This window comes from Epinephelus moara, chromosome 5 (genome assembly GCF_006386435.1).
Source record: "Epinephelus moara isolate mb chromosome 5, YSFRI_EMoa_1.0, whole genome shotgun sequence".
Lineage (NCBI taxonomy): Eukaryota > Metazoa > Chordata > Actinopteri > Perciformes > Serranidae > Epinephelus > Epinephelus moara.
Genome location: NC_065510.1, coordinates 21,504,966 through 21,521,253, shown reverse-complemented (window position 1 = coordinate 21,521,253; position 16,288 = coordinate 21,504,966). Strand labels below are relative to the sequence as shown.

Sequence of the window (16,288 nt, the reverse complement as noted above, 5' to 3'; positions counted from 1 at the left end):
GCCAAGAAAAAGACAGTGAGGATCATGATGCAACCACTGATTTACACCTCTAATTAATGCAGTATTGATCTTGTCATGCACCAACAGCGTTGTTCATTTTGTCAACGAAATTTGGGTGACAAGTAATCGTCCTTTTGTTTTCTGATCTAAATTGTAACAACAGCGTGAACTGAAAAAAAATATTGACAACTACAATCATGGCAAAATCTGTGTTTATGATGCCCTGACAAGTCAAGAAGAGACGAAATAACTGGCTCTGTTCAGGCAGACCTAAGTTAGATCACAGTAGCCACCTCAAAGTGTCGGTTGTTTTTCCTTTTTAACAAAGCTTGCCTTACTCCGTTAACTTATATTGTTAAATTTAATGGAGCGGAGCTAGCTTACAGTAAACATCTACTCCTGCTAGAAGATGATATATGATTTCTTATGACCCACAAACAGAACTTACTTCAGCATAATCCAGTATTAATTTTAGTTTCCCCAAAAATGCTCGTCTGCCTTAGAGACGCACTTTACATATTTTTAGTGTTTATTTATTAAACCTGAGTTCTACTTAGTAAATTGTGACGCCCAATTTAGCAGAAGACCTCAGTAATATAAAATAGTAGTAATATAAATAACTTTCATTTTTAGATGATGTGAAAGTAGTACGGTGAGTCAGTAGCACATTCTCAGTCTCGATGACTCAACACAAAGTTCAAGGTATGTTTACCTCGCACTGGAATTTTTACAGCCTCGAGAAACATTCCGCAGCAAAATCCATCACAGTATTATGAGACTGTCTGAGGGAATTATGACTGACTTTATTGAATGAAATTGGACCTAAATTAAAACTGAGTTCCACTGACTAAATGTTGAATAAAACAAAACAGAATAAAATAACATGTGACTTCAAACAGACTACAGTTTTTCAGTAAGCTACTAGCAGCAGAAATACATGGGGCACAGATGCAATGCGTGTCACATAAGCGGGGCAGGATGGACCATCTTTGTAACGTGTGGTTACTGCCAGCTTCACTTTGTGCATATTCAGTTTTGCCGTATAGTATAAGTGGTAATGCAGTTGGTTATGCAGGGTTTGGATGCTTTGTTAACTGGTACTGAATTAATTAACTGGATGGCTTTTCAATACAGGATGCATTGATTTGATTGATAGCAATGTGAATTATAAAAACGCCCACAATGTTCTCTGCTGTGTCACATTGCCTCGGTACAATGAGCTATTCACTTTCATCATTATTAAATAGATGTACTTGTTTTTTACTCACATGTAGTTTTTACTCGTTGAAAGACTGCGGAGCTGCATGTAGAGAAAATAAATTATCAAAAAAATAGATCAGCTGTCTAAAAAAAGTGCTTAGCTTTGTGGTGCCTGTGCTGGCAAGCGTGGCTTCCATGCTCAGTGTAGCAGGTTTATTTGATTGTAATGGATGCACTGTGCTGCGGGTATGCTTTTACAAATATGTCGCTGAATCCGTCCGCCATTTTTTTGGTTGTAAGAACAAAACTAAATATACAGGGTTCCCACAGTCATGGAAAATCTGGAAAAGGAATAAGTTTGGTTTTAAGTTGTTAATTGATGCTAATTAAAGGAGGTCTGACGTCATCATTGACAGCTGTGTGTGCCAATCGGTGTGCTCAAGATCAATGGTGTTTCTCAGTATTGGTCAGTAAGCAGGAACTCGAAACCGTGGAGGTTGCTACTGCTGGATTCTGGCTCCAAACGATGTCACCAGCACAAGAGGGCAGCAGCTGTATATGGGATATTTTGGCCTCATATTTCGGGGTTCCCACAGTCGTGGAAAACCTGGAATTTCACTATCACATTTTCCAGACCTTAACAAAATTCTGACTTAACGCGCTCTAATATGCATCGATGTGTGACGCTTACCATCATGTATGTTTCTTCATTTTCTCCCTGCGTTTCCTATCTCCCTCCAGCTAGCTGACATTATGTTTGAATAGAGTTTGAATCTGATATGTTTGAAAACGCCAGGCAAGTAGGGCGAGAAAAATTATTATTGGTCCTTGAAAGTCAGGGATAAGTTTTGAAATTTTGTCCATGAAAATGTGTGATAACCCTGAATTTAAAGTTCTTGTCAATGACCAGCAGTCACATTAAACACCTCCTATAATGTATGTTTGTAAACAGAGGAAAAGTTGGTTGTAAGAGTCAAGGTGTACTTCATCACCACCTGTAAGCCAGTATATCACCACAATTGAACAATACATTAGCTCATAAGCTAATTGCTGTACATTAGATTGGTCTCTCTTTTGATGCCACTGTTGTGCCTCTCAAATATCTGCCCCTTCTCTGTGAAGGAGTTAGGTGTACTAGCCGAATGTGCCAGAAGGCCTCTATTCAGCAAAGTTCTCAGCCGAGGTCTAATGATCCATGTGTTGATCCATGTGTTGTGTTGAGTCTCACGTTACCCTTGTTCCCAATACTGGATAATCAAAGCATTGTGTGCCTGTCGGTCTCGCTGCCCCTCTTCAGTTCTTTCCCTCTAATCTGGTTCTCATTCTCTCTCGTTTGCATACTCTTGTTTCCCCTCTCTGTCTTTGAGTCTGATTGCAAGCTTTGCTATTTGCATCTCAGTCTTAAATAGCTCCTCCCCCCTCCTCAGCTAAATATGTAAGCATTTTAGTGTGACGAGAAGTAATTCACTGTATGACATATCACGCAACTTAGAGTCTTTCAGGAGAAGAATGCACTTTTCAAACCTGGCAACTGAGTCACTGATTATTCTGCCCCAAGGTCGTCCTCTCCACAGTATTGTGACTATGCCTCCGCGTCTGTTACATAGCCAGTGTTGTAGGGCAACCCTGATAACAACATTCATGGCACCTCTTCAACACAATTATTGGAACTGGCTGTTAAAACCCCAATGTGCAAACAAACAGTTAAGCCCTTTCAAGGAGAAACTGGGTCCAGCAGACAAATATCGTTGCAGATAGCATTCTTCACAGTTCTTATTACAAAAGAATGTCCTTGGCTCTCCCTTTTTGCACTCACTTGCCTCTCTCTGCGTTTGAGACACAACTCCCCGTCTTCTGTCGTGTGTGTGGCCATGCTAGAGTGCTTCATGGCTGGCCAGATATTAGAGGAGGAACATTAGGAGGGCCTGGGAACGAAGGCTCTTAGAGACAGTGTAGGAGGTAGATGATAATGAGCAGAGGGGGTTTTCCCTTGTCTTGTATGAATCAGCACATACAGCCTTGACAAACAAATGGGAAAAGGGGAAGGAGATAGCAGAGGAGGAGAGAGGAGCAGATGATGCACTGCGAAGAGAGAACCTGACTTTTAAAAGAAGGGAAAGAGGGGACCTTGTGTAAGAGAAAACCATGTCGGTTATAGAAGAGAGTGGGAGGAGAACTGTGAAAAAAAGCAGAAGAAAAGTACAAAGATGTGGAATGAATACATAGAAATATATCACAGAGCATATGCATCAGCCATGTTGGCTCTCAGTGTGGTGCAACAATCAGCTCTGAGCAGAACAGTTTGAAAAGGACTCTGATATTTGTGTGACAAAGCAGAGACCTTGAGGAAATGCTGTCTGGGAAGGAGTGTGTGGGATTCTGAAGGCAAACACTGTAGTCGGACAAATGAAGCTTTTAAGTGGGTTTCATGCGTGTATGTGTTGGACGTGACAAGAAGGATGAACACTCTAATTCATGATGTTTTTTGTGTAAACTCCCAGCAATGAGTGGGGTGTGCCTCAACTTGATATTCGCCATCAGTGCCAGTGTTATTAAAGGAATCTTGTCACATATATAATGTCATTCCTCTCAAGCTGGACAGTGCACTGTATTCGAAAAGGTTTTATTTCCCCCAGGAAATCCACCCAAGTAAGAAGTGAGGATATAGATTCTTGTAGCTCATTGCATCTGTTAAGAAGGGGCACACAGTGTCGTAGCTGCAGGCAAACAGCTTTCATTTGGGGTTAAGCTACTCTGAAGAGATATCTGAGATCTGTCCTTGAGTTGTTGTTTCATCAGAGTAAGCCTACACACATCAGCCGCTCAGGCTCGGACTTTATAGAGATGTAAAGTTGTTGTAGTGTCAGTCTGGGGACTATAGACTGTTACATCGGATTTACGTTGCTAGGAAACAGCTTGGGTCCAAGTTTACTTAGCCCGAGTTGACTCTGGCAAACACAGCTTACTGTTTACTTTCTTCCTAATATCATCAGTCACCAACATCACCTGCACTGTCTCAGTGGGCTTTACAGATTCCAGACTTCCTTCAGTAGGAGCCATAGGTTAAAAAAAAAACACAGCAATGTGGTTGTAATCCAGCGTTATTACAGTAAGACCAATACAGATGTAGTAAATTTAGTTTAAGACGAAGAAAAGAAATGGATCCAGTGAAATGAGTCCAATATGTCCACTGGATTTAATGAAATGCATCCAGAGGGGTCCAGCTGAAGTGAATAAAGCAACTGCTGAACTACTGATGCTTTACATGAAGTAAATGTCTGGCTGGTGATATTCTAATGTGTGCCTCGTGCCGCCCTGATTAATTACCACAAAGGCCACAGAACAGTGTGTAAGGCTCATCAGTCATTCTCTGACATCTGCTGAGCCCAGTCTGACAGATCTTGATGGCATCTTGTCTTTTATCATCAATTTAGTCACTAGATTACACTCCAAATAATAATGTAACTCATTCATTATATGGCCTCTGTTGTACAAAGTAGAACCTCTGTTTCTTCGCCTGAAGTATTAATGCACAGTTCATCCAAAAAATCAATAATACATATTTCTTCCAGTGTAGTGCAGTTTATCAGTCTACATAATTTTAGTGTGAGTTGCAGAGTGTTGGAGATATCACCTTTTAGAGATGTCTGCGTTCTCTTAAATAAGTAAATAATGCAACTAGATGTTGCTCGGTTTGTGGTGCCTAAAGCATCAAATTAAACTTTTGAAAAACTCAACGGCAATGTCTTCCTTCAGATATCATGACCTGTTTACTCAAGATGAGCACAGCCTGCGTCTACTCTTGGACGAGAGGCTCATGCTGGTTACAGCGTGAGATGTAAACATTAACAGTGTCCACCTCGGCTGACTCTAATGTTAGCTAGCTCAGTGAAACTCTTGAAATCGTTCCTTCAGTGGGGTGGATTGTGAAAGACTAGCACAGTGATATGGGTAGTGGGTGTAGTTTGGTAGAGGGAAAATAGTTCCTTGAAACTGCTCATAACAAGGTCTGTGGATTTTCAGCTGTATTTTTGGTTCTTTGAGCACCACAATCTGAGTGCCATGTGGTTCCATTATATTTGAGATAAAGTAGACATCTCTATGGCCGATATCTCCCAACAATTGGGAACTTACACTAAAACAGTTTAGATATATAGCACTACAGGTAAGAGGAAGAATCTGTATTTTTGATTTGGGGGTGAACTGTCTCTTTAAGGCTTTATTTCATAACAGTGTCTTAAATTCTGTCGTTATTGGAGGTGATCACAAATTCAGTGGCAGAGTCCCACCCCCTTTGAAGGTATCTGTGCTGTTGTATTTGACCTTTTAGCACTTTAAAGCAGGCTTGATATACTAAAGTAGGTGACACATAAACATTAACAGTCTTGAGAGGAGTTAACCCCCGCTGTCTTGTTTCTCTCTCCAGAGGCAGCGAAAGCTGCTCACCAGTCAGCCATCGGAGGCCTGGTAGTGGACACCCCACCACACCCAGCACTGGGTAATATTGTCGGTCCAGCAGCAGTGTTGTCCAGCGTGCCCCCTCCATACCAACCAGTCAGTGTACGACACCTGGACTCTCAGTCCAGCTCAGAGGAGCCCCAGGATTACCTGTGGCTGGTCAACTGTGAGAGCAAAAAGCCCGAACCCAACAGGTGAGTTTGTTTGCGCCTGAGTCTCCGTATTCACTTTGCTGGAGTGCTATACTGTGACATAAGCTTCTCTCTGTACATTTTTCCAACCCATTTATTCTTTCTGTGCATTTCATCTGTACTGCCACTCTCGTCCTTGTCGCCGCTGTGTGGTGTGTAGCTCAATGCAGCTTCACTGTCCATTGGAGGGAGACCAGGAGTATTTACTCCTGGAGGAGTGTGAGAGCAAGACTCTTCCTCCCCAGGCTAGTCTGTGAGTGGCCAGCCATCCAGCTGGAACTGCCTGCTTGTGTGGAGTGTTGCACATGTATTAAAAAACAAGACAGATCAACAGAGACACACAAACACTTCATAAATTATGCTGTAGATTTACATGACTTCTGTAGATGATTATTAGTGCTGGATTTGAAGTGTTTGAGTCTTTTGCAATGAGCTGACCTTGTGGATCAGAACAGAGTGTGCTGTACTTTACCTAACATTATTATGTTGTCATTGCCTGCATGTTTAACATTTACCCAGCATCCACCTTCACTTGACCCAACAAGAGATGCTAATATGGAAAGAGGTGCCAAAGATTAGTGATAAAATGTCTGTATATAACTTTGAGTTACTAATCATGGCTTGCAGACAGTGCTGTGAAGGCTTGCCATTATTGAGTGAATTTCTCAGCGTCCCTTAATCAGTAGTGGATATTTAATTCTCTGTTGTTTTGTCTTCTCAGAGCCCATGCTGAGTGTTCCAAGTCTACCTCTTCAGAGACAGACCTGAATGACAACGTCCCCTCTCACCGCACACCCACATCCTCCACCTCCTCAGCTAAACACACCTCGCACAACGGCTTCTTCCCACAGCACCCGGCCCCTGCCTCCGCCTCTTCCATCTACGACTCGCCTCCATCACGCGGTGCCTCACTCTCAACTGACGGCGGCCTTTACCACCTGCCTCGCAGCTACTCCCAGGACACTGTGCTGCTCCCAAAGTCAGCCTCCTCCCCTCTGGCCCATCCGGACAGCGTGGACGGCTCTGAGCTCTACGTCTTCAACACACCGTCACGGAAACCCTCGATGGAGTCGCAGATGCGCAACCTTTCCATCAGTTATGATATCCCACCTACGCCTGGGGCAAACTGTACCTACCAGGTGCCCCGCACGTTGTCAGCGTCGACAGGGGTAGGAGGCACAGAGGGTGGGGGAGATGTAGTACCCCCTCCCAGACCACCCAAGCCTTCGCTCAGTTCCACCTCAGGACTCCCGCCACCCCCTGCTGAGCGCTCACCTACGGACACCTATTGTGTGCCTCGCTCAGCGTCAGAGACGGACGGAAACTACTGTGTGCCTACTAGTGCTGGGAATAAGGCTTTACGCAGCAACACTATTGGCACTGTGGACAGTTCACGCCTCCGCAAAGGTTTGTGTCGGGGAGAATTTTTTTTTTTCTTTTGTTTGTGTGTTTTGTTTTTTCTTTTGATGTTGTCTAAGTAGAGATCACCAATGCATTAGAAAAGTGCTTTGAAATTATAAAGTGGGCTTTACAGCCTGGAAAAACTTTAAGACTAAATGTAGTGTTTAACAGGACATACACACTCACACAGCCACTTTCCCTCTATGAAATTTTGACCTTTAAGTGCAGTGATATTTTTCATCAACCTTATATGGCTTTTGCTCAGCTTTTATGTAGGCATTCGGCACCCTTTTCACTTTCTTTTGATGGATGATAAGAGACATCACTGGAGCTCTTGGCGTGTTTTCTCCCGGCTGCAAATCCTTTTTTCACCTTTACTCTTCTGTTCACAGTCCATTCAAATTGTCAGACAAAAACAGAGCGGACAGTTTTCTACAGATGTCTCTTATGGGTGATGAATAAGGAACTTGATGGTGGTTTGTGCAGCAATTCATATCTATAGTCGACATGTCCTTACCTACGTGGACAAATGCATACCTTCTTTTGCATTATATCTTTGGCTAGCTACAGGAGAGCCTTTTTTGTTTCACATATTGTATACTGTACTACACATCACTAACCTTGGGAGCATTGGTGCTGTCCTCTAAATCTGACAACACAAGACACATACATGTGATAAATGTATTATCTATTAACATAGGGGTTTACAAGTCTGTGTAACAGCAATTTCTGTGCTCTGTCATCACTTTCACTGTAATCAAGGGAAGTTTGTACTAAAATCTGAAAAGTCAGAGCCTGAGAGGATCCTCTGTGTAGACACAAGATGCCTTCTGCAGGTAACAGCTAAGTAAAATTAGAAAATAAGTAGATTTAATAATAAAATGTTACATCTATAGCACCAATCTGAAATCAATGCACAACATCCTTTGTGGAAAGGCTTAAAATAAAACCCAACTTTCTGACAAGAGGAGAGAAACTTCTGGAGTAAGTATGGACACAACATAATATACTCTGCCATTTACTCCTCCCTCTTGTGGTGACAATTGTCATTACATAGGTATTAGTGGAAAGATAATTGCTCACAAAAACCCAAGAGAGTCTGAAGTCTTTGGTGAACCGGTCTTCGTATTCGTGCGTAACACCTGTAAAAGTGGATATCCGGGGCTCATTAGATGATGTGTTGTGTGAGTTCACGTTCAGTAGAATTGAGGCTGTTGTGAATATTTCTCCCAACATTAGACTGGGGTGAAGATAAGTTTCTGCTCTGCATCTTGATGACATATAACCAAGCCAGGGTGTCCAGAAGTGTAAGGAGTACCAAACTGAAAATACACTTTAAAGAATCACCGAATGGTACCAACAACCCGGTTCAGGTGAATTGTTTCTATTGTGAAACAAACAGGATTTAATCTGACCCATTTGAAACTGTAAGTGTTGCTTGTCTTGGAGGCAGTTACAGTATCTCAAAGAAATAATGTTTCTCACTGTAATTATTCCTCGTCATGGTCTTCCCCCACTTAGTCTTCCTCAGCTGACACTCTCATTTGCCTTACAAGCTTTTCCCTGGAACTGCTGTGGTTCTTGTGGCCGTAAGTGAAATGCATTAGCGACTGCATCAGTGCCTAATGAGAATGCAAAAAACAATAATGATGTGCTCCACGGTAGAGCCATTACATACTGTATTGCTGCCGATCTCTCTCCCACTGAATAAAAGCTCTGCAGATTCATGAAAACACATACAATATTTTAATTAGGCCTGTATTGTTTGTATTGTTAGGATTATGCCATAGCTAAATAGGCATATAGCTTTGCTATGGGAAACTATGTGTGGCGCTCTTCTATTATTGATAAAATCATTAAGTGTTAAATATCTTCATAAAGCTGCAGTATATGCTTTTTGCAATCGTGTATATTTGGTGATTTTATTTGTTCTCATTTTGTTGCAGATTTTGGATCCCAGGACTGCTATGACATTCCTAGATCATTCCCCTCGGAGAAAAGCTGCTCGTTTGACTTCAACGAAAGCTTCAACAGCTACTTTGTAAGTGTTGCACCAAAGTTCACCAGTTTTAAACTCACAATTCTGTTGAACATTGGAGCGCTTTCAAGTCGCGGCTGACTGCTTAAAGGGTTGATTAGGTTAATTTTGTCTTCTTTTTAAAATTGTTCAATATTTTCTTATCTTCAGACAAAAGGTGTAGGACTGTGACTCCCGTCTTCCTCAGAAGTGTCATCTGACGTGTTGCTGATAAATGACACATCAGCAACATGTTGGATGACACTTCTGAGGAAGACTGGAGTCACAGTCGATACTGTCAAGCAGGTAATAGAAACATCTCCTACACCTTTTGTCTGAAGATAAGAAAATATTTAACAGTGCTTAAAAGGAAGATGTTTGTGTTATGACTGTGGATGTTGTGACAGTCTTGATTGGAATTGTTTATAGGGACGTAACACTTTCGAATTATATACGCACTGAGGAAATGCAACTCCTCTGCTTTCACTTAGCTGTTCCTATGATAACCAGTACTGTATTCCCTTCTCTGCCCCATGATGCAGACTAGAATAATGGAGTAGAGATAAAAAATCCTGGTGTGGCAGGGAAAGACATCTTTGAATATTACGTTATTCTGCTTTCTTTATTGCTGCCCAATGTGATGCCACACTACTAAGGGGTTGTCTCGGGGTCTGAAAAATGAAGCCAATGCAGAAGTGCCTTAACCATTCTTTCCTTCTAATGGCCAGCTGGAGGGTGAAATTACGCAAACATGACCCTACTTCGCACTTGATTTATGACATCAGTAAACATTTTCCTAATGAGTTAATGGTCTCAATCGCTAGTTTAAATTCTTCCCCAATACAGCATGATGATCATTCTGTAAATTATGGTCCTGTTAAGAGTGAAATAGACAATAAAGCAGGGTATGCTTTGAGGTGTGGCTACCTTTTGATTGACAAGTCGCTACACAGTGATATCCTTGGTTTCGCTCCTCCATAGCCTCACCTTCTTCTCCAAATATGGTCAGTACTGGCTCCAAAAACCCCCCCCAATATGGCAATGGCCAAAATGCCAAACTTGAGGCTTCAAATCGGTTATAGACAAACCAATAGGTGACATCACAATAGCTACTTCTACTTCTGTTATACAGTCAATGACTACTACATAAGCAAGCCGGCTGAGTGCAGTGTTTCTGGGTCATTTCTAACTCTTTTTTTAATCATACAATGAAAGGGTGCACTTACAAAGAAAAACAATTGCCCCATTTCCCCTCCCCAAAAATATTGGGCCAACACCCACCCACTACTTTTAGCATTTGTGCATAAGCTCAATATTTTGTGTACATGAAATGTGCAGCCAAAATAACTGATAGTCTGGTGTGGTGGGGAAAAATTAAAAGAAATACTGAAAATATTGATTGGCTGTTGCTGGTTCTCAGGCTTCTTTTTATTTGTGCTTTTGTCAAACACAATATCCAAAACAAAAAGAGTCTGTTTACAGATGACTGCTCAGTGTTTAGTTTGCTGATGGGGTGTTAGCTACCAACTATTATGTAGAGATAATGTTGAACATTATTACTGCTCCCCTGTGGCCTCAGCAGCAGCCTCATACCAGTTATGCCTATCCATTGTTTGTAAATATGTATGTACGCCTTGTCACCCTCAGAAAAACAAAGGAATGATGCCAGTGGGCAGCCAGTCCACAGAAGAGGTAGACCAGAACTATGTACCCATGAGTGCCAACTCCCCGTCAAACCATCACTCAGGCAGTTTGTCGGAGCCGATGCACGAACCGAACTATGTGCCCATGACCCCAAGCACCATGGAGTTCCCCTCCCTGGGAAAGCAGGTCCCCCCACCCGCCCACATGGGCTTTCGCTCCAGTCCCAAGACCCCTCCTCGCAGGCCAATGCTCAGTGACTGCCAGCCCCCGCCTGTGGACCGAAATCTCAAACCTGACCGCAAAGGTGAGAGGACAGTGGCTGTGCATGCATGTGTGGCTTTGACTGTGGTTCATAAATATTCTGTAGGTTTGTGAAGTTCTTGCTGCGGGGTTGATGTGTGCCGAAGTGTATTGTTGCACTTAACTTGCTTCAGTATGCTCAGATTTCACTAATGCAACAACTGACCACGCTTTGTCTCACACTCAGCTGCTATTCTCACAGTGCTGGCTCATGGTCATACAGCCATCTGCACAACATTTCACCATTTCCAACCATCTCTAAGCAGTGTCCTTCTTCATCGTACTTCAGTTGCCATTATTAATGTGAAAAAATGTGTTGTCTCATTTTGTCTCCCTTGGTTTGTCTGGTGTATAAAATACCATCATCTTCTTCTGCCCCTGTCCTTGACCAACTTATTTCACCTCTTGATAAATTAGTTTAGGGCCTGCTACATCCTCTTATATCCAACACAGTAAGCTTCTTGTCAAAAGGACTTTTGTCCCGAGCTCAAGAGGCCTGTAGATCGTTTTGGAGGGGGCTGGTCCCTGTGCCATGGAGTGACCGAAGCACGGAGTGGTCACCTCCATCCCCTTTGTTCCCTTTAGCTGAATGGCGCTCTTTGATGAAAGACCTAATAGCAAGGGGAATTACAATCTGGGCAGATTGAAAGGCTCAGTAATGGGCAGAGAGAGAAAGAGAATTGAAGGATGACAGGGAGGCAGGGAGTCGTCATGTAGGCAAACCAAAAGCAAGGGCTGTTAATGTCACTGAAGAAAATAGGACATGTTATGGAGTTTAACTGTTCCCAGTGGGGGAATCCTCTCATGCATTACTTGTGGTCTTTTTCTTTTCTGTGACCTCTGAGTCAGTCATTTCCAAATTTGGCATGCGTCTACTGCAGTCATGGACTTCCATGACTAAAAGTTATAAAAAGATTTTTATTTCTCCAAATCATCCAGCTACTGTACTGAAGGCCGACTAGTTTCACGTCTTACTCATATTTCACACAAAAAAAGCCGTAACTGGAAATCTCAAGTGCTCATGAAACATGGATGTACATCTACAAGCAGTGACTCTACACTGTTTAAAAAATGTGTGATTGTTGTAACACGGGGAGTACTCATACACCTCCTAAATTCTGTATGTTAAATATTTTGTGTTGTGCAGTGTATCGGACAAAGTTCATTCCAGAATATATAAACTGTAGTTAGGGGAGGAAAATGTAAAGCTGCCAGTAGCCAGTCAATTATAAGCTAGTCCTCAGCACAACTGTGTTTACCAGATCCTCTTGCATTTTAAACATGTTTAAACAGCTTTTAGAAAATTTTAATTATTGCAACCAAATTTGAGGGGATATTAGTGCATTTTATATTGAGGCCTGTAGTTTTTGATCAATAATGTCCAGAATGTAAGGCGTTAAAAAGAATTGTTGTCTTATGTAGTTTTGGCCCTGTCATTTTTAGATTTCCTTCGCTGTCTATCACTTCCTCTCTCTAGTTCATTGGTGTTCATTATGTCTTTAGTTTCTGATAATGACTTTAGTTGTTCTTTTATTTCAGACGTGTTAGGATGTTACATACCTTGACATGTTTCGGCGGAAACTTCCGCCTTCCTCAGAAGTGAAGTTTTTCAGCTGATCAGCTGATAAAGACCCCTCACAACCACCACCAAGTGACACTTCTGAGGAAGGCGGAAGTTTCCGCCGAAACATGTCAAGACATCCTAACACATGTCTGAGATAAAAGAACAACTAAAGTCACTTCCTCTCTCTGTTTCATATTGTCCAGCAACCCTGATTTTATCCTTTTTTTGTTGACATTAAATTTATCTTAAGCACTGTTCATCACGTTATGTTTTTTTTGACTGTCTCCACCATATTTTTCGGTTCTATCAGGAAAGCTAAGAAACGGAAGTGTATCTAACTTCTGTTTTTGAACAGAGTGGAAATATCTGCAAACCCTCCTGATTTGCCTTCCTCTTTTGATGCCATCTTGTTGATGCATTTCAATTTTAATGTAATTGATTATTTGAAAGGTTTTACACAAATATAGATCATTATTATAGTTTAGATCTAAACCTTATATCCACTGCTCCCGGTACAAAATGTACATGGATTTTGGATTTAAGCAACTTGGATGTCCTTGCAGCTGTACTTTATTTTAGAACCAGCATTTAGCACAGATAGCTCTTTTAATTTTTACTTTGGATGATATTCTTTTCTTTCTCTACCATGAGCCATGCAAAATTCCTCTACACTGTGGACTAATTCAACTCACTACCAGCTATGTTCATCTTCTGAGCGCTTCTCTCTCTCTGCTTTGGTTGTGAAGGCTTTACATCTGGCATCTGTGGTCAAGGCCAGCCAGCGGCTTTTACTTAATTAACACCATAGTATGTGATTCCACTGAAATTAATTATCTTAATTTGATATTCCAGCACATTTAGGTTTTTGGTCTTGTCAGCGCTGCAGAAAAATATTGTGATCAGTGTGTTAATGCAAAAGAAGCTACAGTGTGTGTCTCGTCAGTAGGCGACTGCAGATTTGTATGTCCTCTCCTCATCATGACATGATTCCTCAGTGTACTCTCAGTGCTCATACACAGCTCGTCGTGCATGCACAGCTGTGATGTCAGTCTTTGTGTGGGAAGCCGTGGTGCATGGAGTGAGGTGCATGTTGGGCAATATGGGTCTGCTGTTGTCATGACAATCATCCTCTTGATAACTGTGCTGCACAAAAAGGTGATTGGGTGTACGTGAGGGTGTAGTTTTGTTGTTCAAGCAAAGTCTCGTCTTTCGCTTTGCATGGCAGCGCAGTTGTTACAGTAGGGCTAAACTGTTGTGATCACCAAATAAATTTTGTAATGAGTAAAGTCTTCTTTCACCAATCAGGTCAGAGTCCTAAAATAATAAGAGCAAAAGGTGTCGGTTTAGAGCGAACTGACTCTCAAACCGTAGGTGAATTCCCGAGGGGACGACGCAAGGGTAGGTACTCCACACTGAACTGCCATTGTGTATGTGAAAACTTTGCATTCTTTGACCTGTCCAAACTTCATCTCGACTCTTTGCATGTTCTGGGACTCCTCTTGTTACTCCACAGCTACCCACATAGGTTTAAGAATATAGCATTGTGTCAGAGCTGTTGCATTAATCCAGTCCAATTATTTTAAATCCCAGCAGGAGGGTGATGAGTGTGCACTTTATGCACAATGAATTGCACCTTATTCAGTTTTGGAGTCGCAACATGCCTCAAAGAATAATTACTACCACCTTACCTAAATATCCCCTCACTCTGATATGACTACTCACTAACATTTCTCTTTCCAGACATTTCTCTTTGTGTTGTTGTCTAACACATCTTGCGTCCAAAACACACATTCAGACGTAGCAGCCACAACAGAATTACTGTCAGACAGACACTCACTCGGCTCTGGAAAGAAGTAGATACCTCTTCAGGAGGAAATTGAACAACGATATCATCTAATGAAAGAGAGACTCACATAGATGATCTTTCCTGCTTGTGTGCATACTAGCAGTGGCTACCTTCTTTAGTTTACAATGTTTTAGTCCAACGGTGACATTATTAGGCTCTGATAACATGTAAGCTGTTACATTGCACACAGTTTCTCACTGTACAAAAGGCCCATTGTTCTCAGTTTGTATTTATTGGTTTAAACTATGTTTCACACATTTTTTTCCCTCACATATCCAAAAGTTGTTGTTTTCTTGCTACAAAAGTCTCACCACAGTTTGCAGCAGACACAAACGGCTTGTGATGAGGACATACAAGACACTGAAGGGATAAATGAGAAGAAAAACGCTGCCATTAATTTATAAAGCAATAACTGTTGAAACTAAAGAGAGTTGCACTACAAATGGCCCAGATTTTTGTATTTCTGCTAGTTTTTCTCATCTGTTTTTCAGCTGTTTGTAATCATTCTAAACACATTTTTTTTCTAAATAAAAGCTTGTTTACATCTATATTCATTATGCATCATTTCTTCTAGTCTTGATCTGCAGTAGAAATGATTTCAAACTCTTACAGTGTTATATTATGAAACCTAGGTCTTAATACATTATATGCAACTTTTCTGCCATTAACGTTTGTCAGCCTCACATACATGTCGCTAAAGTGTGCGTCTTGAGCAGCAACTGACTGGTGTGTGTACCTTGCTTCAGGAAGACCCGCTCCACTGGAGATAAAACCACTGCCAGAATGGGAAGAGCCTTGTACGCCTGTCCGCTCGCCTGTCACACGGTCATTCGCTCGGGAGTAAGTATCTAAAATGATCTGCAGCATTTTTTTGTAGTTCTGCATTTTGCTATAAGCTAAGGGCATGTTCACACCACTCTGCTGCCCTGTAAGCATTTATTTAATTGATTAAGTATTTTTTTTTTAGAGCCAATTGTTATCAGGAGGAGTGGAGTGCTTTTTAGAGTTGAGAAAAATTTTACTTTTTAGAGAGAGAATAAAAAGAAATTGCTGCACTTCATCTCCAGGTTACCAAAGCAGCTGCTGTTGCGTTTCTTTTTTGTAGTGAGAATATTATTTGGTGTGAACATTCCCTTTTTGTAGTGGTTACACTTAACTAAATAAGTAGGCACTAACACTTCATGCATTACTGTAGTCACTTTGTGACCAAAGTAGCACTGCTCATACAAACTGGTCTGGGATATGCCTCGGAGCTACATGATACTTAATGCAGTCTGTTGTCTTATCTGGGATGAGGTCTATTTCTGTGCTTTGTGCTGCAGGGACTCTTCTGGCTGCAGTGGTTTTTTAGCTCTGATGTCTGTATTGTATGTTGTGCTCACCAGAGACTGTGTTTGTCTGGAATTCGGTGTGTAAACATTGTGCATGCTGCTCAGTCTCTCTAGGTTTCCAATGCCAACAAGACCCCCGTCAGTGCATAGTACGGCCTCCAGCACTGACTCCGAGGACTGTGATGAGAATTATGTAGCCATGGTCTCTAATATGTCCACAGATGAACCAGTATGTAACACACAACTATCCTCTGATTTAAGAAGTTGCATGATTTTTTTTTCTATTCTCAAATCACAGATAATCAAAGCAAGAAAAAATCTAAATGTTTATTTTGA

General features: G+C 41.6%; 1 protein-coding gene across 6 annotated transcripts in view; it reads left to right on the top strand.

Annotated features, from left to right (window-relative positions):
* The window catches only part of gab1 (GRB2-associated binding protein 1), a 64,694-nt gene that overhangs the window by 43,182 nt on the left and 5,224 nt on the right, over positions 1-16,288 (top strand). For 4 of the 6 annotated variants that reach the window (XM_050044054.1, XM_050044053.1, XM_050044056.1 and 1 more), the window contains 7 exons: positions 5,627-5,852; positions 6,571-7,256; positions 9,197-9,291; positions 10,915-11,215; positions 14,081-14,173; positions 15,368-15,461; positions 16,058-16,181. In XM_050044054.1, coding sequence (XP_049900011.1) covers positions 5,627-5,852; positions 6,571-7,256; positions 9,197-9,291; positions 10,915-11,215; positions 14,081-14,173; positions 15,368-15,461; positions 16,058-16,181 — 1,619 coding nt within the window. The remainder of the gene's footprint in view (positions 1-5,626; positions 5,853-6,570; positions 7,257-9,196; positions 9,292-10,914; positions 11,216-14,080; positions 14,174-15,367; positions 15,462-16,057; positions 16,182-16,288) is intronic. The other 2 variants (XM_050044055.1, XM_050044058.1) reach the window with 2 other exon arrangements.